This window comes from Amphibalanus amphitrite, unplaced genomic scaffold (assembly GCF_019059575.1).
Source record: "Amphibalanus amphitrite isolate SeventyFive unplaced genomic scaffold, NRLGWU_Aamphi_draft 000076F_arrow, whole genome shotgun sequence".
NCBI lineage: Eukaryota > Metazoa > Arthropoda > Thecostraca > Balanomorpha > Balanidae > Amphibalanus > Amphibalanus amphitrite.
Window position 1 is genome coordinate 221185 of NW_024881572.1, and position 24107 is coordinate 245291.

Sequence of the window (24107 nt, forward strand, 5' to 3'; positions counted from 1 at the left end):
GTGACCTTGTCTATGTCGGTGTACTGAGCCGGACAGTCATACCCTTGAACACTGAACAGTCCGTTAGGCCGCGGCACCTCCCCGTGTGTCTGTCGGCGCCGCGGTACCTCCCCGTCCCCTGTCGCCGGTAGGTACTGCCTCACCTGCTGGGTCCTGGGACAGCCGAGCGTCAGGTTGTGCTGCTGCTCGGCGGCCAGCAGCGCCGGCACCACCGTCACGCCGTCCACCACCATGTCCTGCATGCAGCCCACGAAGCCGCTGGTGTTGAACAGCAGCTGGAGCCGGCTGTGTGCCGCCTGGCCCAGCAGTGTGCTGGCGAACCGCGTGTCCTCGGAGGAGGATACGCGCAGCGGCTGGTCGGCGCCGGCGCCGTCCACCGCCAGCGCCGCCGTGGAGCCGTTCAGCGTCATCAGCACGTGGTGCCAGGCGGCGTCGTGCAGGTCGGCGCCGACCGTCAGGCCGCGCTGGTCGCTCTGCATCGAGCTGAACAGGTTCACCGCGCCGCCACTCAGCCGCAGGCGGAAGAAGGAGCCCTCGCCGGTGCCGCTGAGGCCGCTGTCCTCCCCGGCCGGGTCTGCGGCGGGCTCGCTCTGGCCCACTGCCAGCAGGCCGTCCGGTAGCGTGGTGCGGAACCGCAGACTGAGCGTGTAGCTGTCCGTGTCGGCCGGCGAGAACACCTGCACGTGCGCCGTGCCGTCGAACGAGGCAGTGGTCTCCTCGCGGCAGAGCTGGCCGTAGAAGCCGGCCGGGCAGCGGCAGCGGAAGCCGTGCTCGGTCTCGTTCACTACGAACGGCACGCAGGTGCCGCCGTTCAGACAGGTCACGTCCAGACAGCCGGTCAGCTCCACCGAGCAGTTCTTGCCGCCGAATCCCTCCTCGCAGACACAGTCGTAGTCGGCCACGCGGTCCTCGCAGGCGCCGCGCTGGCACGGCTGGTAGCGCTCGCACTCGTCAATTTCCGTCTGGCACAGCTCACCCTCGTAGCCGTCCCAGCACTGACACGAGAACTGGTTCACGCCGTCGGTGCAGTCGCCGTTCTGGCAGGGCGACGAGGCGCAGTCGTCGATATCCGTCTCGCAGTCGGCGCCAGTGTAGCCGGGCACGCAGAGGCAGAGGTAGCCGCCGGCCGTGGAGAAGTCGTAGGAGTCCGGCAGGCCCGGCACCGGCGCCGGCAGCTGGTACAGAGAGCTATTGGAGCGCTCCACGCACGTGGCTCCGTTCTGGCAGGGCGCAGAGTCGCACTCGGCAATGTCGGTCTCGCAGTTTTTCCCTGAAGGCAGAACAGAAGGAAGTGTGAGATATCGGTGAGTGAACTCCCGGCAACGACCCGTCCGCTGAGCGAGATAACGCATACCTATGGCCGAGACTGCAGAGAAACGACCGGAAAGATAAGATAGACACAGCAAACACAAACGGCACTGAAAATGATGACTAAGGCCGGAAATAGACACGACTGGCCATGTGACCCTCTACAGTTCAGAGGACAGGAGACAAAAGCATCAACTGTCACGGTGTGTCACGGTAGGCGAGTTTTGTCTGCTCAGCCACCCGCTCGGAGCTTATCGATAGACAAACCAAAAGCCCATGGTGACTTTTAACCCTCGCCCATGTAGGGGGGGGGTTGACGCAACCCCCCCCCCTGAGGCTTTTCGGAAATAGTGCAAAAACGGCGGCGCGCAGCGCCGCCAAATTTTGGGTACCTTATGGGGCAAACCTTGCGCATCTTTTGATAAGTAAAAAAATTTGACCGGGTCATGTCAGGTCACGGAGTTATGACGTCACAAAGGGAACAGCCTCCGGCCGGATTTTCACCAACTGAGTGCCAACGCCCGAGGTTTCCTGCCGGTGGTACGGACATCGGTTGATGGATCGTGATGAAACTTCCCATGCATGTTGGGGCAAGTATTGGCTATCATATGGTATAAGAAACTTGACCGGGTCAGGTCAGGTCACGGAGCTATGACGTCACAAGAGGAACAGCGTCCGGTACTATTTTTGAAAAGCGCCCGAACCACTATTTTGCTAATTCTTGTCGCCTCAATGGGAATATGCAGCAATATTAGCTTCTATAGGGAGCAAATGGACCTCCCAAATCCAAAAATACAATCAGATTTCAAAAATTTAAATTTTGATTTTTCGAATTTCTGCCGCCGACTGTGACCTTGCCGACTTCCGGCGCTCCCAACGCGCCATTTTTAGAGCTAGGGAAACGAAATACATACCAAACGATAGAGAATTGATCAAGGAACACGATAGTGAAGGTTTCAAGTCGATATCTCCCACCGTTTTGCCGCAATCGCCGCCGAAAGTTGAAAAAGTCTATTTTTTCCGAAAATTTGACCTTTGACCGGTCAAAAGTAGGTCAAATGTTGACCTAGGACCAAAAAATATACCACCAATCGCGAGATCTTGGCGAGAGCAATCCGTTGGTCTTTTCCGCTAAGCTCTACGACGCTCCGTTTTCAAACGCCAAGGGGGGGGTCGCACCAACCCCCCCCCCCCCCTGCATGGGCGAAGGTGGCAGATCGCCGTTTACGGGCGAGGGTTAAACCAGCGCAAGCAGGACTAACGAAGGTAGCTCCATACGTACAAAGACAATCACCCGGCGGGGGTCTGGTTGGAACAGACTTCGTCGTAGCTTTTGTAGGGGGTGATGTCGGCACTGAAGAAGTCTTCGTTGTTGTTGGGGTTGAAGATGTAGTTGTTGTCGTCTGTGTTGTAGTAGTTGAGGTTGTTGTAGTTGTAGTTGTCGGTGACGCGGTTGTTGACGGGGTTGATGTTGTTGGGGACGGGGGAGAAGGGCTTGGAGTAGTTGAGCCCGAGGTTGTTGGTATTGGAGACGGGACTACAGTTGTCGGAATCAACATTGTTGATGATGTTGTCGGGGCCGGGGTCGCACTTGCCGGGACCGGGGTTGCTGCTGTTGTTGTTGTTGTTGTTGGGACCGGGGTTGTTGGGGTAGAGGTTGTGGTTATTGGGGCCGGCTTTGCTGTCGTTGTTGCGACAGGGGTTGGTGGTGGTGGTGACGAAGTTGTGGTTTGTGGCAGGGTTGTAGTAGCTGGAACCGAGGGTGTTGTTGGGGCCGGAACAGTTGTTGTTGAGACCGGGGTCGAGGTGGTTGGGTCTTGAGTCGAGGTTGTTGAGACTGAGGTGGTTGAAGGCGCTGGAGATGGTGTGGTTTGCACTGGGGATTGATTTGCAGGAGTGCTTGGAGTCGAGGGTATGTCTGGGACGGCGCCAAAGGTAGCGCCATTATCATCAGGAACGGGAACCGAATCAGTAGCCGCAGGAGCGGAAGTGGGGGAAGGGGACTGCTCAGGATCAGGAGAAGGAGCAGACACGGGGGATTGTGTTGTGGAAGGAGCAGGGTGAGAGGGGACAACAGGAGCAGTGATAGGAACAGGTGGAGGATCAGGACCAGGACCAGAGAGAGTGGAAGCCGCAGAGGCCGCGGCAGCAGCTGCTGTGGTTGAAGGCGAGGGTGGAACTGTGGTCGGAGTTGAAGGCGAAGATGTGGTTGGAGGTGAGGGCGGAGTTGTGATTGTAGTGGAGGATGGAACTGCGGTTGTAGGCGGAGGTGGAGCTGGAGTCTCTGGTGGAGCCGGACGCTCCGTCTCAGGCCGTGCAGACCGTGCAGTTGTTACCACCGGACTCGGAGGCTGTGACGGGTCAGAGGACGGTGCTGGGGACAGATTGGAGACTGGGGCCGGAGCCGAGGTCTGTGCAGTGGAAGGAACAGGGGCTGGAGTCTGCGCTGCCGCGACCACCGGGGCTGGGCCAGCGGTCTCCGCCGGGGCCGGGGCCGGTTGCTCCGTCCCGGCCCCGAACAGTCCCAGCGTCGAGACGATGTGAATAACGGCCAGAAGCCAGCGGCACCACATGGCCTGCGCCGCGCGGTGGTCCGCACTGCTCTCACTGTCTTCACTGTCCCAGCAGTCTTCAAATCCTCTCAAAGTCTGACGACCCTCACAGCCGTCAGTCGGCCACTGGGCAGTCCGAACTGTCCTCACAGTCTTAACAGGCTCCTCTCTAACGATCCTCGCAGTCCCCACACAGTCGTCACTATCTTCTCCAAGTTCTCACAGCCCCTCACAGTCCTCCTAGCCGTCAGTCGGCGCCGGACGGTCCGCGCCGCCGCACCTGGCACCGCTCACAGCACAGTGTGCACCGGCGTGCACTGCCCGGTACACTGTCGGCCGTGCACGGGCCGCCGCGGGGTGCTGCGCAGCGCCCCCTCCCCACCGCACCGCCCGGCGGGGGCAGATACGGGTCACACCCAGCCGGGCCGGCCGCGGGTCTGTGTGGGTCCACCCAGCCATATCGTCACAGGCCGCGTCACGCAGTCAGCACCGCTCATCACCACATCACCCCCCTCCCCCCGTGCTGTTCGCATGACATACGGTTCCGCCCCGTAGTTGGACGTCCGGGGGAGGGGGGGCGGCGGCACAGTATCACATCCGGCTTTAGGTGCCGGGGGTAGCACAGGGGAGGCCAGGGGAGGGGAAGGGGAGTGCAGTAAAGAGCTGAAGGTCCGTCAGGTGCCTGGCAGGGCGGCCCGCGGCGGGAGACGGCACGGAAGGGGCAGTGGGTAACAGGACTCTGCAGTCAAGTGATCCCAGTCAGGTGAGCCGTGGGGGGGGGGGGGAGAATTTGAGAAATGGCATGGTTTGTGATTGCGGATACTGGACAAACGTGCCGTTGGAAATGTTATAGGGATCCAAGGCGCTACACTTCGGTCGAACGTGCTGCTGTAAAGGAATGGTATCGGTGCGGTGATTCAGCCCCGCCGGCGGTGTGAAACAGAGCGGGCTGAAGTCATGCACCGGTTAATTCACGACTGACTAAATTCATCACCCGACTGTGCGGTCGGGCGGCTTAATTCAATCATCATGTTACGCGTTAGCTTCATTACATCACAAACGCTTTGTGAAGTCAGAACAGCGGTATAAAAATGCGCCTGCCAGCCCCATTAGGTCCACACATTGTAGGATTATCCTCCGACAATCCGTCGCACAATCTGTTCAGTGCCGTGACTTAACCAATGAACGTTATAGGCGGGACCTATCAGACCGACCGTGCTAGCATCGTGAATCAATGTACGCATTTCGGTGCTTGGCTATGACCCTACCTGTCAGTGTAAATAACAATCAATGAAACCATCGGCTCTGTGCTGTCCGGCTATTACGGGATATACGAGTGAATTTCGCTCGCCATGGGCCGCACTGACTACCGAATCTGTGGGAAAGCCGTGACGAAATAGAACAGGGTTTACCGGGTGGGCCGCTGGGCCAGTGGGCCATCCACTGTCATTCCGTCTGACCGGATGCGTCGATATACTGATACGCTATGATCTGTAATCTCCACGTGAAGGTAAATCAGTTCCAGTTCTTTCGTAGGCACGTGAAGGGTGACAAACATCAGCTAAATGGTTTCATAGCTATGACAAAATAATTCGTTTTGAGGTCACACTGGCTGCAGGAGCTATTCCGCGGCGTCACAGCTCACGGCTCACTCCCTCCCTTCCCCTTCCCTCGTCATCTCACCTGTGAATCCCGGGTGGCACTCCCTCACTCTTCCTACCCCTCCCCTTCCCCGCTTTCTCTCTATCCTCACCTGTGAAACCCGGGTGACACCCTCTCTTTTTCTCCCCTCCCCGCTTTCTCTCTCTTTCCTCACCTGTGAATCCCGGGTGGCACTCGCAGCGGTAATCCTTCACCAGGTCGACACACGTGCTGCCGTGCTGACACGGACGTGGCTCGCAGTCGTCAATGTTCACCTCGCACGTGTCGCCACGGAAGCCCGTGTCGGTGCAGTCGCACGTGAACTCGTTGATTCCGTCCACGCACACGCCGTCGTTGAGACACGGCGAGGACTGTATGGGAAGGGGGAGGAGTTAGTGAGAGGAGCTTATCAGCACTCACAGGTGGTTAGCTTACGTAAGCAAGACCGGTAGAATGATATGGCGTAGACAAACACGACTTTTCACGCTTCTCATCTCATTTCGTTGCCCCATTCCGATTTACTGAACTGCATACAATTCTCTTCTATACCTCCTACTCGATTATGCCGATTTGGTCACGTCAAGATCTGGTCTGGTCCCCTATCCTCATCTCTCCCATTCAGGTATCCTCTAATCTAATCACGAAACTCACTTATCACTGTCTCACTGATTATTTCCGACGCTGTCCCGTCCCCATTCTCACCTCACACCGTCCCCATTCTCACCTCACCCACCCCCCATTCTCACCTCACACTCGTCGATGTTGGTCTGGCACAGCTCGTCACTCTCACCTTTCTCACCTCACCCGGCGCTCTCACCTCACACTCGTCGATGTTGGTCTGGCACAGTTCGTCGGTGAAGCCTGCCAGACAGACGCACTCGAAGCTGGCGATCTTGTCCACACACGTGGCCCCGTTCTGACACGGGTCCGGAGCGCACTCGTTAATGTTCTCCTCACAGTTCTTCCCTGAGAACGTACAAAGACATTTAAAGTACTTTCTTCCAGGAAATGTATCTTTGCAAGGCCACAAAGATCCGTCGGTCTCACGATTTGTACATACTCGTTTTGCAGTTGTTTATCGTCCGATCCCATGCCATCCTTTCATGATGCATGACAGCTTGATAAATATCAGATCAGGCACACAACCTGTCAAGTGTCAACCTCTCCACTAATTCAGAGCTGCCATAGCTTGAACCAGTTTTGGAGGATGCACGGAGTTCATTCCACTTTAAAGAACCCCTGCGCGTCTGACATCTACATTTCTCCTGACATATCGCACCAAATAATCAGTCATCATATCACTCGACCGTCCAAATCCCGTGTAAAACCTCGGAAAATCCCCAGCACCTCTCCCGTCTACCCCTACACCTCACCCCAGCGTCAGCCCTAGTTCTCCGGCCGCCCGGCAGGTGTCTCTGCTCACCGGTAAAGCCGGGCGCGCACTGGCAGTTGTAGCCGTTGACCAGATTCTCGCATGTGCCGTTATTGAGGCAGGGCTGCGAGAGACACTCGTCGTAGTCGAGGTTGCAGTGGTCGCCCAGGAAGCCAGGTCGGCAGTAGCACTGGTAGGAGCCCACTGTGTTCTGGCAGATTCCGTGCACGCACGGGTGACTGACCTCACACTCGTCCAGGTCGTCCGTGCAGTTACGGCCTGTGGGCAGAGAGTCAGTCAGACAGAGGAAGGGAGTATAGGCGAGAGAAACCAGAGAGGTGTGGGGCGGTAGAGGGCGGGCTACGTCTGACGAAACACAGTGACCGAAAAACTATACAGGCTCCGCTGGCCGTTGCTGCCTAGCCTCACATTTATGAATGGCATGCACCTCTCACTCTGCCTGTACAAGAATGATACCTAATCTTTTGCATCGAGCAAATCGAACACAGGCTATCAAGTAAGGGTTACAATACTGAAACAATCATCGATATGAGCTTCAAATAATCCCGCAACTTTGCGGCTAAACCAATTAACCAACAAAGCCACATCAGATCCTTCTCCCTGTCCTGTCCAGCCCCGCACGCACCGGTGTATCCGGGCGGACAGATGCACTGGTAGTCGTTGACGCTGTCCACGCACGTGCCGTTGTTCTGGCACGGACTGTCGGCGCAGTCGTCCACGTTCTGGTCGCACAGCTCGCCGACGAAGCCGTCCGGGCAGCGGCAATCGTAACCGTTCACCAGGTCGAAGCACTGCTGGCCGGCGGCGCACTGCACGCCCCGGCACTCGTCGATGTTGTGCTCGCACTCGAGACCCTCGAACCCTGCGGCAAAGAGAGATGGGGAAGTAAGCTAGTGAAGAGGAGTAAGTAGGAACTAGCGTCAACAAGGAAACAAAACAATATGTAGACGTCATCACTTTGATGTGCACGACTAACAAGGTAAAACACATCGCCAATCTGTCCACATCTTACCCGAAGAGCATTACAACACCCCGCCACATCAGATTGACCTCGCCCCGACAACCCCACATTTCCTGCCGCGCCGCCGCGGGCCTCTGCCTATCTCACCGGACTGGCACTCGCAGTAGTAGCCCACGTCGTTGCTCGTGACCACGCACTCTGCGCCGTTCATACACGGCTGTCGGTCGCACGCGTTACTGGTCTGGTCACAGAGATCGCCTGCAGGTGTACGGGGCACGGTCAGTGTTCAGTAGCAATACAACGGCAAGGTTTCCGTTTACCAGCTCGCCAAGTATGATTCAAACCTACATATAAGCCATCTAGATATATCGGAAAGATAAAACAAAGTCGGCACCTTGCCATATCTGGTTGGAGTTTGTCTACACACAGTAATTAAGACAGCTTCGCACCGGCCCAACAAGTCAAGAGACTAGTCCGATCATCAACGCTGTCTTGACCAGCCAATGAGCTGTGTATCTCACCAAGCTCCCACCCAGCCTATACCACATCCCTCTCCCCTCTCCCACCGCTCCCCACCTGAGAACCCCTCTGGACAGAGGCAGACGGGCGCGGCGGCGTCCCGCTGGCAGGTGCCACCGTTCTGGCAGCCGCTGGTCACGCAGCTGACGGTTTGTAGACAGGTGTCGCCCGTGAAGCCGGGCGCGCAGTCGCAGCGGAACCCGCCCGACTCCGTGTCCGTACAGTTGGCCCCGTTGGCGCACGGCGAGGAGCTGCACGCGGAGGGGCCCTGACGCGGACCCAGGCGCAGCGGCAGGCTGGACTCGGCCGGCAGCGTCGGCGGCAGCTCCGGGACGGTCAGCACGGAGGCGCACAGTGGGCCTGTCAGAGAGACGGGGAGGGGAGATGGTCAGCACGGAGGCGCACAGTGGGCCTGTCAGATAGACGGGAGCAGACAGTGTCAGAATCCTATACTGAGGCGCACAGTGGGCCTGTCAGATAGACGGGGAGGGAGGCAGGGTCAGAAATCCATACTGAGGCGCACTGCGGGCCTGTCAGACGGGGAGGGAGGCAGGGTCAGATATCCATACTGAGGCGCACTGTGGGCCTGTCAGACAGTCGGGAAGGGAGGCAGGGTCAGATATCCATACTGAGGCGCACTGTGGGCCTGTCAGACAGTCGGGAAGGGAGGCAGGGTCAGATATCCATACTGAGGCGCACTGCGGGCCTGTCAGACAGTCGGGAAGGGAGGCAGGGTCAGATATCCATACTGAGGCGCACTGTGGGCCTGTCACAGTCTGGAAGGGAGGCAGGGTCAGATATCCATACTTAGGCGCACTGTGGGCCTGTCAGACAGTCGGGAAGGGAGGCAGGGTCAGATATCCATACTGAGGCGCACTGTGGGCCTGTCAGACAGTCGGGGAGGGGAGATGGTCAGAACGGAGGCGCAGAGTGGACCTGTGAACTGTGGGAGACGGGGACGGGAGACGGTCAAAAGGGCAGACTGTAGCAGGAGAATAACTCGGTGTGGGCAGAGGTCGAGGATCTACAATTAGATGGGTAGCTGGTCTGAGATGCCGACTAAGGGGAGAGCAGGATTGAGATGCCCTGTGCGATGAGGCCATTCAGATCATACAAAGTCCACAGGAGTACCCACACTTCAATGAAATTGTGAAGCTATGAATTCGGAACTACATATTATTTGAAATCAAACTATCGTGCGAGTCTGCGTGGATTTAGGTATGCTGGGGTGAAACTGTACCGCAGGGCGTTGAAAAAAAAAACAGGCAGGCAATAGGTGTTTAAATTCATTCAATTGGCAGCTCAAAATATGCATCAGTAGCGGCGGGTCAAGACCACTAAATATCTGAAAGCAATGCTGATTAACAATTTCATACAATTTATACAGCGTCCCAAATCTACCTTTGGTTGCGCATCAGATACAATATTATATTTTACATACATATGTGCACTTCAATATGGTGTAAGCTACAACTTCCAATGTCGATGCCTTTTTTCAAGTGCGAATATTATCATGACAACTTAGAATGAATAGCGTGCATTAGGATATTGCAAGAATCTGGGGCAGTTAGATAAAATAGTAACATGCCTGCATGAGTTAATTTGTAACATGCCGTTAATTGTTCAAACATGCTTGAAGGTTCGTCTTACTCCCCATCGTAAGATACTTAAAAGGCAGTTGAAATACTCGAAATCCCCCATTCTCAGAGCACCATCCTACATAATTTGGAATTCCGTCCCTATTACGACCACCCAAGACTTCATTGCATGACCACTTTTAACTAGAAATAGACCATGCACAACATTCCTATGCCACCCTTTCTAAGACTGTTTCTGTAACCCGTGCCCCCAACACTCTGCGCGCCGGCACTGACCTGAGAATCCGTGCTCACAGTAACAGATCACCTGTCCGTCGCCGTTCTGGCTGCACACGCCGTCGTGCAGGCACGGGTTCGGTTCACACGAGCTCACCGGCGTGCACGTGCCATTGGAGCCTGTCAGAGAGAGAGAGAGCGGCCGAGCGGGCCGAGCTGTCAGCCCCGGCAACCGACCGACCGCCGCGTGCCCTCCCGGACCACCCGGTTATAGACGTATCTACAGCCCGGAGAGGGCACCCGCCCGCAGTGACACCACCACCGTGCCAGCCAGGTCAGATGGGGTCAGCTCAGGTCAGGGTACTCCACCAGTCAGGCGCCGTGCACGACAGTCCCCGCTGGTCGCAGGCATTATCACAGGCATTATCATAGGCATTATCACAGGCAGTATCACAGGCAGTCTCACAGGCATTGTGACAGGCAGTCTCACAATCCGTTCCCTGACTCGGATGTAACCGGTTATAAACCATCGAGAGCCGTGAGGAAGCATTCAGTGGAACTGATGTGCATTCTCATTTGAGAACCCTATCGATTGTTAATTCTTAAGTCACGTTTCAGTATGCATAAATAAACTATTCCAAGACCCTCGCCAACCCATTTCATTCACATACTCACCGCGGTCTCAGTTGAGACCGCTGTAGGTTCTCCCACGCCGCTGTCGTCTCACCTGAGAAGCCTGGCCGGCAGACGCAGTCGTGTCCGTTGACACCGTCCACGCAGTCCGAGTTCTCCGGGCACACGGCCGTGGTGCACTCGTCGACATTGATGGCGCAGTCGGCGCCGGCGAACCCGGCGCGGCAGGCGCACCGGTGGCCGCCCTGCAGGTTGGCGCATTTGCCGCCGTTCAGACACGGCTGCACAGCGCACTCGTCGATGTCCTGTCAGAGAGGAGCGGAGAGGGTCAGGAAGCGAGCTGCAGAGAACGGCTTCGACTCAAAGAACCGTCGAATAATCTCAGTGGCATGTGATTTGTTGTTTCAGAATATCCGACAACGAGATATCATAAGATATGAGATATCAGAACATCCTGGATTGAACGTGCCGTATCAGAGAGCATAATCAAGAGCTATGCGCAAACAGCCACCATATTGACCATGAAATGATCAATGATGAGGTATATCGCCGACCAGAGAGCACAGTGTTATCAACGCACACACGCCATCAGCCGAAGAGACAAGAGTGCAATAAAACACCGCCGATAGACATCTCGATTGGAGTGAATTCCTATGACGTGACAAAAACGCAGCTGTTGTGCTGTGACGCATCTGATAACGATAGAGGAAAGGACATTTTACCGTGACGCTTCTGATACGATAGAGGAAAGGACATTTCACCTAGCTATGTCTAGTAGAAGTGACAAGGATCAAACATAAGACACAGAAGATATACATTGACACATACAAATGTCAGGAAATGTGAGCTTTTGCGAATAGTTGTAAAGGCTACCAACATGGTACCCTACATATTGAGAAGAGTTCGGAATCAAGAAATCCATGAATCACGCACGGCAACTGACTAGCCCGGCAGTTGCTGGGGTATTTCGCCACCCACCGTTTGCTGGGGGGGGGGGCGTTAAACGCCCCCAGCCGATAACTCGAGAACCAATAGGCGCAGCGAAACGCACGAGGCGGCAAACGAAAGAACGCGACGAGACGCTTCAGATAAGTACTTTCAAGTTGAATTTTGAGGTCAGAGGTCGGGTCAAGGTAAGGTCAAACACCTGAAATCGGGCTTTCAGTAGCATGGACTTCAGGACATCGCAAGGGGCGCCTCTGGTCATAAACTCTGTCAAAATGGTGCACAATCCATCATATAAGGCCTACAAGAGTGTCAGCTCCATGTAGGGGTCAGTCAAGCATAGGTCAGGGTCAAGGTCAGGTCAACCCGGTAGGCACATATCCTCGAAAATCAAAACTGATATTCGCAGCCTGTGACACATGTTTTATGGGTAATTAGGGGCGTAGAACACGATGGTGACATTCATTTTATCATATGTGTACGTGTTTGGCTAAAAAAGTTCAATTTAAGAAATGCATGTATCATGGTCGTGAAGTAGTCACGAGGAATTGCCAAGATTCAGTTCAAGATTTTGGAAAATGCGGAACGATAATCAATAATCGAAGATAGCCATTTGATTGTTCATGGTATTGGCAGTCTAATGGCGTTTACGGCATGTCTGTATGTCTATTTTGTGATTTTATATGATTTTTTGAACATATGCCGTTTTTGGCCGAAAAGTCAGAAATCATGACGTCACTAAAACCTCGATATCTCAAAAATTTTCCGACCGATTTTTTTGAAACTTTGTCACAATAAACTTAAATCAATTCCCTACAGGTACCCAAAATTTGGCGCGCCTGCGGCGCGCCGTTTTTATGCTATGGCCCGGCGAAAAAAGTGGGGGCGTTTAAAGCCCCCCCCCAGCAACTCGCGGGCTAGGAAAAAGTAGCATAAGACGAAAGGTAACGAAGTTGAAACGAAAATACCAGTTCCCTCAGTATGAGACAACTCAATTCTAAGCAAGCAATGACAGGAATCAACTCGCAATCAACAGCCGCCCATACAGCTCGACACCAAATCCCAGCCCCTCCCCTGCCCACCCAGGCGGCTGCGGTGACACGGTGTAGTTACCGACGACCGCCGCCCACCGCCCCAGTCAGCCACCCAGCTGCGGTAACTCGACACCGCAGTAATCCGAGCCGCCGATACCGGGGGAGGGGCGCAGAGGGACCGCTCGACCCGACTCGGTTCGACCTGCGCTCCGACCCAGTTCCAGCAAAACGGGTGTCAAATCGGGGGCAAATGGGTGACTTGGGTGCAGCGAGACGTGAATAACTGAATATCCACTTATATTTTAGAGACATTCTGTAGACTAGCTCCTTCACCATGAAGCTTCGGAACGATCATTCCCGACAGGTCATATTTCCTTTACGCATGCAATACATGCCGATTGTTTGCGTTGACGCGTGCCCTCCACCCTCTCTCAGCGGAACTCTCCCGTGCTCGTACCCTTTCTCCCGTGCTTACCTGTTCGCAGTGGACTCCCTCCCACCCGGGCGGGCAGGCGCACATGTAGTCGGGAAACTGATCGAAGCAGGTGCCGCCGTTCTGACACGGCGACGGCAGACACTCGTTGACGTTGTTCTCACACCGCTCGCCGTCGTACCTGAACAAAGAGAGAGAACATGAGTTTATGAAATGAAACTTTTTTATACATGGGAATTGTGAATTACACTTCATATGGATCACCTACATTTCGTGCGTAGGATGAGAAAGAGAGGACAGAAGGAAAGAAAAAAGACAGGGACAAAGCGAGAGCACGCAGTACTACATATAGTCATATACATATCCTGTAAACGTTGCACATTGTAATAGGTAAGTGAATAAGGACTTTACTCCACAAGAAATCGTTCGGGTCGGAGCTTTCGAATCGTATTACAAAACTTCGTCAGCGAGTCGTAATCGGGTTCGAGGGGTATCGGTCGCAAAATTCAGGACAGTTCGCAGTCGGTAGACAGTGGCATGACACAGATAGTAAAATACATGAAAAGCACGTGACATACTATGCTAGAACTATTTAACATTTATTTAATAAAGAAAAACTAATAGCACTGTTGTACAACCTAAATATAAGGTGACTAAATATGAAAGCTTTCAGAAAAGTAATAAAGTGTAATAAATACCTGCATACCTTAATAAGTATACAAAGGCAATATAAGGAGAGCAAAAGGAAAAGGCTGTATAAAAAAGCACCTTCACACGACATGGACCACAATGAAGTTGCACATTGGTTACGAGAATGTCTTACCACTTGTAAGTGATTCATCACGTCACATGACTTTGTCATGATTCACATCTCACGCCAGCATGTGATTAAACTGAATGTATGTCATGTCAAATGTAGCGGCTTATATCCGCTTTGCGTTATTTCCGTCAAGTTATGCACCATGGTGCCGTTCGTCCCATTCAGACGCACCGGGGATCACATTTTTCCTCACGTGTGCTGTGTCATTACACAAATCACCGCCTACCCGGAACAGTGCCACCTAACAACACGTTCATGCTCATGCGTACTCATGCCTATGTGTTGAGACATCAAATACCCTCGCGAGAACAGTGACCTTTGTTCAGCCACGGCCGCCCTAAATGCACTGATAAGTGATACATCAATCTCATTCATTTTCTATATGACACATGTCAAGTTTGCTAATGAGGCCAGATAATGCTTTCGCACACCCCGCCAGCCCTGGAATTTGTGTGAGGCCACGAACAGCTATGATCAGTACGCACACGCCACTCCTCGATCAATGCTCATACTGAAGAAGTGATTCAGACTCAACTTGAGCGCTGACCAGAATCTGAAATCGATGACCTGGGTAGGCTCGAACAGAGGTGAGCCAGCAGCTTAGCATTAGCTACCTGGACTGAAGTAAAAACGGCTGGCGCACAACTGGGATAGGGAAGGGAAAGAAGAAGAGGTAGAAAAAAAACGGAGAGAAGCGGGAGGAAGCAAGGGAGAGAGGGAGAGAGAGAGAGAGAGAGAGGGAGAGAGAGAGAGAGAAAGCGACTAAGGAGCAGGAAGTAGTTAGTTTGAATGAAGCGTGTCCAGCCGGTTTAGCCCCGTGCACACCCGATCACGCGTGACCGTTCACCGTGCACACGCACTGCACGCCCTCCGTGCAGTCAATAGTCACGGAAGTGGCGCACGTGGCAATGATTGCCATCTCACGGAGGCTCGGCGCGGCTCCCTTCTGCACTCTGCAGAAGGGACGTCCCACACCAGCGGGGGATGGGAGAGCGAGAAAGAGTGGAGGGAGGAGGGAAAGAGGACGGGAGCATAAGAAATAAAGAGAGAAAGAATGAGGACGAGAGAGATGAAGTAAAAACGTGACACCAAAGTCGTGATGGCACCAACTGGTTGACCATGAGCTGCATACTCGAGTCTGGGACAGAAGCTGAAATGCTGTTGATCAGGGCCACAGCCATCCAAGCTGACAGTACATACTCAGGCTGGATCAGGTCCTTTCGGTACCTGGCCGGTTTTACGCACCTCGTGCCGCGGCAGTCGCAGATGAAGCCGTTGTCCTTGTCGATGCACTCTCCCTCGTGCAGACAGGGCTGCTCCATGACGGCACAGTCGTCCACCGGCTCCTCGCAGAACGTGCCCGTAAAACCTGTAACACACCGAGAGGGAGAGGCTGCTGAAACGATCGGACGGGGTGCGTGCGTGGAACCTATTACCGGGCGCAGACAGATGGAGCTGCAATGTTGAGATTGAATACTGTACATCGCAGCGCGGAATATCGACGTGCTTGGAAGTGTCAGTAAGTCGATGGATCCGGCCTTGACGTGGAAGGCCATGATCTTGTAACTTCAGTCATCTATCTGCTTCTGTTAATTCAATGAGGTGTGTACTGTGATAGTGTAGGTATACTGTATTCAAGGACCGGAGAAGTTGTCAAAGAGCTACAGGGAGACAGTAATTTTAGGCACAGCCGGAAGAGGAAGTAGCCACTGGGCATCCCAGCCTGTGTGTGTGTGCGCGGCTCGGACAATACCCCCTGACCCCGTGAAGGCTGAGGGAGGAAGACCAATCGCTGCCGCATCGCCAACCGGTTTACCGGTGTACGGTAAATACACACAGCGGCTCGGTGCGCGGTTGATAACCTGCAGATAGCACACAGACTAGACGAGCATGCAGGAAGCCGATGGAGAATGCGGATCCGTTAGGTAAAGCGGATGCCGGCGATGCGTGCTTCGTACCTTGCATAGCGCTGGCATCTTCTGCGTAAGGCTTGTGTTATGTAACGGTAAGAAGGCGGACAGTGAAGACTTGAAGAGTGCGTTACATAACGTGACACTGACAATCTCTGCTCATACAATCAATATAGCTGACTATCAAACAAACATGCTCTGTGCCCGGAGTGCCTCAGAGCTAAGTACAATGCTCATTGGAGAGTGAGCAGTCATATACACATATTACTTCCTGAATCCTAGCCCGCGCCCGGCTGGGGGTCCTGGATTTCCACGCCCTGCTGGGGGGGGGGGTGTTTGAACACCCCCCTTCTAACTCGGCTCCTGGGCCACGTAGCGATACGCGGAAGGCGGCGTTCGAAAGAGCGTCAAAAATAATGAAGAAATCACTTCGGTCAATTTTTTGGTCAGGTCAAAGGTCAGGTCACCAGAGGTCATTGAAGGCAAATTTTCGCCGATTTCCAGGTCGAATGTCGAAAATTTCCAAGAAGCCAACGCATAACTCGGGAACCAATAGAGCTACAGCGCCGCGGAAAAGCGCATTCGATAGCCCTATTAACGCCCTTTCTGAGTAATTTTCTCAGATTTGACCTAACGTCAACGGTTTTGCCTGCAGGGGGCAAAAACTGCAAAAATAGCCGATTTTTTCGGAAACAGTTTTTCCGCAATAACTTTTGACCCAAGCATTGTACGAGCTTACTTTTACCGGCATCGTGTTCCTCTCGTCAAGACGCATCGAACGAACTATAATTTGACCTTGAAAGGTCAACTTGAAAATTTGACCTCAGGTCAAGGTCATGACCTGACCGGAAAGGGTCATGTTGCATATCAGTCGATCCGTATCGTCGAGCTGAACACACCTAAGGCGTTTTCATCGCTCTAGCATGCCTCTATCAAAAGTTATTTGCGAAAAACTGTCAGATACCATTCGTGACCTAAGATGACCTCAGGGCATAAACAGGGGTCACAGACACCATTTTCATGTTCAGTGTGTCTAAACCACTTGTAATTCAGTGTTTGGGAGTGTTTATAATGTCTTTCGTCCAAAACAGGCGCATTTCAATTTTCTCCCATTGACTTATAATGGTGAGGTCGCAAAATTGACCTGACCTTAGGTCATCGATATCAAAATTCTGAGATATACATTTTGTACATGCTAATGCTCTTAGCAATCGCTGAAAGTTTCAAAGCGATCGGTCACTCGGTGTAGCTATGACAGACATTGAAACTTTTTATGAGGTGAGGTCACTTCGAGTGACCTGGTGACCTGACCTTGAATGACCTTGGTCTGAAATTTTCACAACATGTGTAGAATTGATGTATGATAAGGTGTACCAAAAACCTCCGCGCCGCCGTTTTTGAGATATTCGCGAAAAACCACAGGGGGGGGGGGTGTTCAAACACCCCCCCCCCCCAGCAGGGCGCGGGCTAGTGATAACTCCAAGAGTTCATGAATCGTTCGAACTCAGCGGAAAAAAATGGCTCGTCTTGTCAGCGGACCGGCCAGCCGCCATCACTCTAGCACGGACCATGCCGTATAAATCGGCAGTTACTGCCTTCTGCCCATAAACAAGCCACGTGGATAATCGCGTGCCTTCATCGCGTCTGGCTGCACGCATCAGTGGCCGTGGGTGTCGGAGCACAACTCCGAACGGCGCTCACTCACGCCCAGGCACCGAGAACAGCGACCATAGTAAGGCATGCACCGCCCGCACGGCTGGACAGACATCTTGGAGTCTGCCAGCCGCCAGGTATGGAGCTTTGGCGGCCACAGACAGCAGGTGACAGGCTCTGATGCCTAGGAGGCGGCCGGCTGGTGAAAACCCCACTGATAGCTTCGAAGCTGCAGAGCTTCAGAAGCCATGCGCCGAAGCCCGAAGGTCGAGGTCGGAGCTGGTGGATATTTTTATGTGAAGTCCGACATGTGAGGGACGGACGAGCAAAGATCGTTAGATATACCTATGCAGGGCGGTATTTCCAAGGAACCAAGGTTCACAGATTCGACACTTGGTGATTTGTGATAGGATAGTACCTACTGGCTGCATCTGCATGACATAATGTTCAAAATCATTCGCACTCGCTAATCTCGTTGGCAAACGAATCCGTACATTGAGCTCCGTTGCCGAAAACGGCATCCACAATCGCAATCTTTACAGCATACAGTAGACGCCAATGTGTTTACGGACCAACCAGTCAACCATCCCCCCGACGTCTGATCGCCGAGAGTCAGACATCTGATCGCCGAGAGTCAGACATCTGATCCACCCCGCGGGCCGCGGTCACCCGACCCATCGACCGGCCTTCATAGACCGTCAATAGCCGGGAGAAAATCGACCCTGACCAACCTGTAATGGAACACCTTCATCGACCCATGCATCACTCTGTGAGTCATGAGTCATGCCTTGGCGGTACTGCATCCGCGGGGTGCCAACACGAAGAAGAAAACAGCAGACTGACGCAGCGGAATAAGCCGCCAGGCATGATGAGAACGCATCTCGGCGGTCCGCTGAAAAGGCTCGTCATCGAGGCTGCTGGGCCCGAGAGGCGGTGTCTCACGAAGACGCTCGTTGCGGTGCCGCTCCGGCGCCGATCCGGGCCGGGGAGGGGCGAGGAGCGACGTGTCACTGCCGGGCCGGCGGCGGGCCATTCAGGTGTCATCGGGTAACGGTCAGCTCGGCCGCCGCCAGCACCGCCGCCGCGGTGTCGGAGCAAAAACGACGTGCGTGTACTCCGTGACCCGCCGCGGGCACCCCTCCTCCCTCTCTCCCTTCCCATCGCCGACCCGGACACAGTCTCAGGACTCACCAGTCACTCGGTGTGACCTCCCAGGGTCGCCAGCCCATCACGTGACCGCAGTCCGTTCACAGGCCACAGGTCACGTGTGACCGGGTCAGCCGTGTAACCACAGAGCGGACTGCAGTAACCGCCTGAGTCGTGGACGGCCGGCGGGCTGAGTGGTGACCGCAGCTGGTGCCCGAGTCGCCAGCCACTCGACGGTCAACAACTGTGTGATTTGACCCGACAGAGTGCCGCCACAGGTAAAGGGTTACCGCGCGCCCAATGCGGGGAGACCAAGACACCAACCGGCCGCCACCGACCCAGCAACGTGACCGCTCGGCCACCGCCGCCACAGGAGCAACAGCAGGGCCAAAACCGCCGACCGGTCACTTATATATGTAGCTACGAACTCGACTCTAAGTGACCGAAAGATTAACAGAGTGGCGAACAGATTCATCGATGGGAATGTGTCTTTCTAGGCTTCTTGATGACAATGGTCCAATGGAGCTGTCGACTGAAAGGCGATATTCACTGTTCGTTGCCTAGCCCCATGAGGCGAATGCAATGTAGAAGGCGCAATCAGCGCCCCATTGCACACGATAAGCGTAAATATAACGGTGCACATGATCTGCAGTATTGGACACGTATCGGCAATTCGATGGCAAAGGGCGCCCGGTTTTATTACGCTCATAGCCATTCGGCGCGCACGGCTCCCTTTCGCTGGTGAGGCAATGTTCCGGCATTCCCAATGACTCTGACACTGACCCAAATAAGTACCGAGGTGGCGACGGCGACGACAACCACTGCAACGGTTAACGTAACCTATGCGATGTAATCCATGGCGCTGTTGTGGTTCTCGAGCCAGCGAGACGAAACGCCGCTAGCGATGAAGACGGTAAGATTTCACGGTATGTTTCCAGATAAAGCAACGTGCAATGACATCAAAGTAAGTGTGGGAGGGTGAAAAGTTTTGTATCATTCGAAAGGTTATATCTTTCCCAGACATGCGTACCTGGCGCAGGAAAGAAGTACCCCTCTCCCGTCCCCCACCAAGATGTGATCCTGATACAAATGTAGCATAATAATATTTAGGTAAAACATAGGTCGAGACCTTACATGAAATCAGCCCAATCTGCAGGACTTTATCGAAGAGGTATTTAAACAAAGACCTAATGTTTAATCAGACTATATTGGTAAAGTAATAATGAATCAGTTCAGTCGTTATAGTTCCTTAATTGTTCCATTAATGACCAATTTGATGAGATAAGATTGTTGGCGATTATAAGGAAGTTGATTATGGCAGGAGCAATCAGCTTTATGCCATTTCATGGGTTACTGCGTCGGCTCGGCTTGCGTAGGAGGTTAATCGCTCTATCGAAACCACATGCTACCACAGGTTTGCTACCACATGCGTAAGCCGTAGGCCTTAACGATGCTTTATGAACCACCATTACTTATTCTTAGCATACATTTGTCTACATACGTCGTACGTACACATATCTGCCCAGAGGTGTTTGATGTGAAACAACATAGGTAGGTAGTAGGTACCATGTTTTCCCCAGCCTCGCTTACCCAGTTTTTATTGGCTTAGCGAGCGCTATATTTTCATCCTCTGACGAACAAGCGCGTGCTGCTGACTTTCGCGAAACTCACGGACCCGGGTACCATTTCATGAGTCACCGACGCCGGGCCGCAGGCAGCCGTATCGTTCACGGTGCGCTGGCGGCGAAAGCGCCCCAAACACACACGGTGTCTCCCTGCGTACCCATTGGGTTTGTCATTGGCGTAACCAGTACCGTGACTATAATAGGTACCAGGGCTGCGGAGTCGGAGTCGGAGTCGGAGTCGGAGTCGGTCGGAGTCGACAGTTTTGACCGGAGTCAGAGTCGGAGTCGGAGTCGATTTTAGAAACCCGAGCCGGAGTCGGAGTCGGAGTCACCGAAAATCTGTCGACTCCGCAGCCCTGCTAGGTCTGCGGAGTCGGAGTCGGGAGTTGGAGTCGGTCGGAGTCGACAATTCTGCCCGGAGTCGGAGTCGGAGTCGGAGCTGGTTTTTGAAAGCCGGAGTCGGAGTCGGAGTCGGAGTCGCCGAAAATCCATCGACTCCGCAGCCCTGATAGGTACTTCTAGCCATGGAGGCTCCGACGTTTTCTGGTCATACACGATGACTTTTCCGTTCGTACGAACTGTGTCCTGCCTCATTAGTGACTTGTTAGTTTCTCCGTACAGCACACCGCCCCTCTGCAGGGCCCTGGGGCACCTGTGCACGGCTAACGATCACCCTACCTGTCTCCGGTGTCATATTGGGCTCGTTTACACCATACCGTGTCGTGTCGCGGTGTGTTGTGTCACACCTTCACAGTCACAGCGCCGGAAACACAAACAAGATAGACAGGTGGACAAATGTCCTTCGCCGCACGAAAACACACCCGATAGCCCCTCGCCTCGCCCACTCGTTGCAACTCCACCCGCCCCTTGAACGGCGAAAGCTCGTGGAGCTTGCTCGCAGCTCACTTGAGTGCCCGGGTAGGACCAAAAGAGATCATTGGTTGGATGAGTGACTAGCTGACGAGTTTGCCAGTGACGAAAGAGGCCGTGAAGCGGCACCAATCCTTGACCAGAGCGGGGACACAGGCAGGCTGATGGGGGCAGTTTCCATCGATCAAACCCACAGTTATTCGCCCGTCACCCTCATACGAGTGAAGCGGGCGCCTGCATGGTCGCCACGCTGCAGCGCCGGCGAGGGGCGGCAGGAAGGTCGTGTCACTGCACGTGGTCCGGAGTTGCCTCCATGGCCCCTATATGATTCACCACAGCCGCATCCGTAACAGCGCTGGCACAGGAAAGGCGTGCAACAGAGCTGAGGTAATATCGGTATAAGCTCAGAGATCTCTGGCCGGACGGTGTACCGGTGATCAGGTGAACCGCAGGTAAGCCAGTGAACGGTCGATGCCTTCTCCGAGCGCAGGGCATTGATCTCTGGTATCGGCCGTCCTGTGCGTGCTCGGAACTGGTGGCAGATTCCAGCAGCGACCCGTAATAATCAGCTCACAGAACAACTCGGTCCGGCACCGTCAGCCAATATTGGTCCAGGTAACCACACAGCAGCACCACCCTACCTGCAGCCGGCGCTCAAACAGAGCACAGACAACGGCGCCGTCCACAGCGGACCGCCTGCAAACGGTCCATCCGACCCCAGCACCTGTGTTGGCCGCCCCATCACCCTCCGATCAGCGCATTCCAAGCTGGGTACAGGCGGGCCAACACCTGTGCTAACCCAGCCGCCCCGCGTAGTTGGTGCAGCCGACAGGGGTGCCAATGGCCCTCCGCGAGACCGGTGGGGAAGGGGCGGGAGGAGGGGGAGGGGAGGGCGTCACCCAGCTAACCACACACACCGACGCCGTGCTGCGTGCATTCCAGGCACGTGCGCCGGCCAGTCCCTCCCCTGCCTCTCCCCTCCCCCTCCCCACACCGGCGCCGTGCTCCGCAGGGCGAGCCGGAAGCGTCGCGTCCACGCCACGGCCGTCCACAAAGCGCCGATCTGCGCCGTTTGTGTCCGGTTCAGTGACTCGCCGTTGTGACCGACGGTCCGTGTCCATCGCGCGGCGAGGAGCGACGCATCCGCAGCCTAACGCCCATCGTCCATCGGCCATCGGCCACCGCCGCCATCGCTGGTCGCACCCCAAAACGCTGCATTCATCAGTGGTCGCGGCGCGAGATGACGTCCTGCAGCGACCGAGGCTGCATATCCGGCTGTAGTCACTCCCACGGAGACACGACTGAGGACCGGTCCTCGCAGCGGAGACCGTGGTGAGTCACCAGAGCCGCTGCAGAGAGGGATAACACACCGGACTGCAGCGAGGGATAACACCGGACTGGTTATCGAACGGCGGTCAGCGACCGGAGCGGCCGCGACGCGCAGTGAACAGCTCGGCGACAGGTATAAAATCCATACACTCCACAACCTGCTTCTTCTGCCAATACCAACCAACCTTCTTCTACCTGGCTTGGATGCAGATATTTATCGTGATAAAATAATGAAACGTTATCTTTCAATAACTGTTTACTTGTCTTCCCATTTTACCCATTTCTAGTTCCGAGCGTTGCAGAGTGGGAGGCCAGACTCCTCCGTTTATAAAGGTAACGACCGCCGGTCGTGCCGACTGTGATCTGTTTTGCCCGTCGTCGTGCCGTCTGAAAGAATGGTCCGCCCACCTCCTCCCTCTGCGGGCCCGTTTACCTCCCACGACTTATTTCGTGACGCGAAAGTGGCGGCTCGTGACCGCAGTTCGCACGAGCCCGCGACCAAAACGGTCCGACGGCGGTGCTGCCTGCTCGTCTGCGCTGTACCGCCGCCCAGTCCCGTCCGGAGTCTCTCAGACAGGCTCGGCCATTGTTTGTACTCCATATCTGTCGCACCGGTGAGCTCTTCTCACCCACACCCTCCCGTGTCTAAGAACAAAGACTTGCCCGACAACAACAACGCTATCAGAAAGCGGTCATCGCTGATAAGAATCGACACTACTGTCTGAAATCATGAGGCGACGGGTTTCAAACATTCCGACCGGCTCATAGTCACGCTATAAATGCGTCGCGGAACCCAATGGCCTCTGTCCCTCTCAGGCGAGAGGAGTGGGCTTGGTGCGAGACCTCCGGTCAACCAAACATGGATCTGCTGCAGTATCGTGAGTGGCTGAGGAGTGAGGAGCCGCTCGCCGACCTTACCACCAGGATACCTTCGTCCTGAGGGGCTCCCGCCGGAGCGGCAAGAGGAATCGGCTGCAGAGCGAACCGAGCATCCGCATCCGCATTACAGTCTAACGTGATGGTGAAACAATTGCCATCTGATCCGTATAACTAGTAGCATAGCCTTCGAGTTCCGACCATAGCCTTCTGGGCTACCCCCACATTGCCGAACACACCCTCATCTGAGCCTCCCTGACTGACGAACACATCCTTATCTGAGCCCGTTCCTGACGCCCTGGTGCGGAGATCGGTTCATCGGCACGCCGGAGCCCGTACCTGAGAGCAGCGGGATCACCTCAGAAATCCGGTGGGCATTCAGATCCGTGAATATGCGGCCTGCGCACGCTATGGGCCAGTTATGGCGCATTGTAATTGTAGTCTGTGCTCGGAAATGGCGCGGCTGAGCCGGAGATGCCGGATTATAGAGCCGACATTCGAGCAGGGAATCTGATTTACCGACTCGAGCAGAGAACAATGGATTTCACGGTCATGGCTAAGTGTAGGAGATGATATCTTCAGGTGAGTCACGTCTAAATACGCCATAACGTACAGCATGCAGACATCTAAATCCACCCAGAGAAT

General features: G+C 54.6%; 1 protein-coding gene across 2 annotated transcripts in view; it reads right to left on the reverse strand.

Annotated features, from left to right (window-relative positions):
• Positions 1–24107, reverse strand: part of LOC122379367 (protein crumbs-like) — a 64608-nt gene that overhangs the window by 20141 nt on the left and 20360 nt on the right. Inside the window, exons 5-15 of one of the 2 annotated variants that reach the window (XM_043361508.1) lie at positions 15299–15422; positions 13276–13414; positions 10916–11126; positions 10249–10368; positions 8432–8734; positions 8003–8113; positions 7520–7756; positions 6925–7152; positions 6319–6467; positions 5677–5872; positions 144–1270 (exon numbers count right to left, since the gene is read on the reverse strand). In XM_043361508.1, coding sequence (XP_043217443.1) covers positions 144–1270; positions 5677–5872; positions 6319–6467; positions 6925–7152; positions 7520–7756; positions 8003–8113; positions 8432–8734; positions 10249–10368; positions 10916–11126; positions 13276–13414; positions 15299–15422 — 2945 coding nt within the window. The remainder of the gene's footprint in view (positions 1–143; positions 1271–5676; positions 5873–6318; positions 6468–6924; positions 7153–7519; positions 7757–8002; positions 8114–8431; positions 8735–10248; positions 10369–10915; positions 11127–13275; positions 13415–15298; positions 15423–24107) is intronic. The other variant, XM_043361509.1, reaches the window with a different exon arrangement.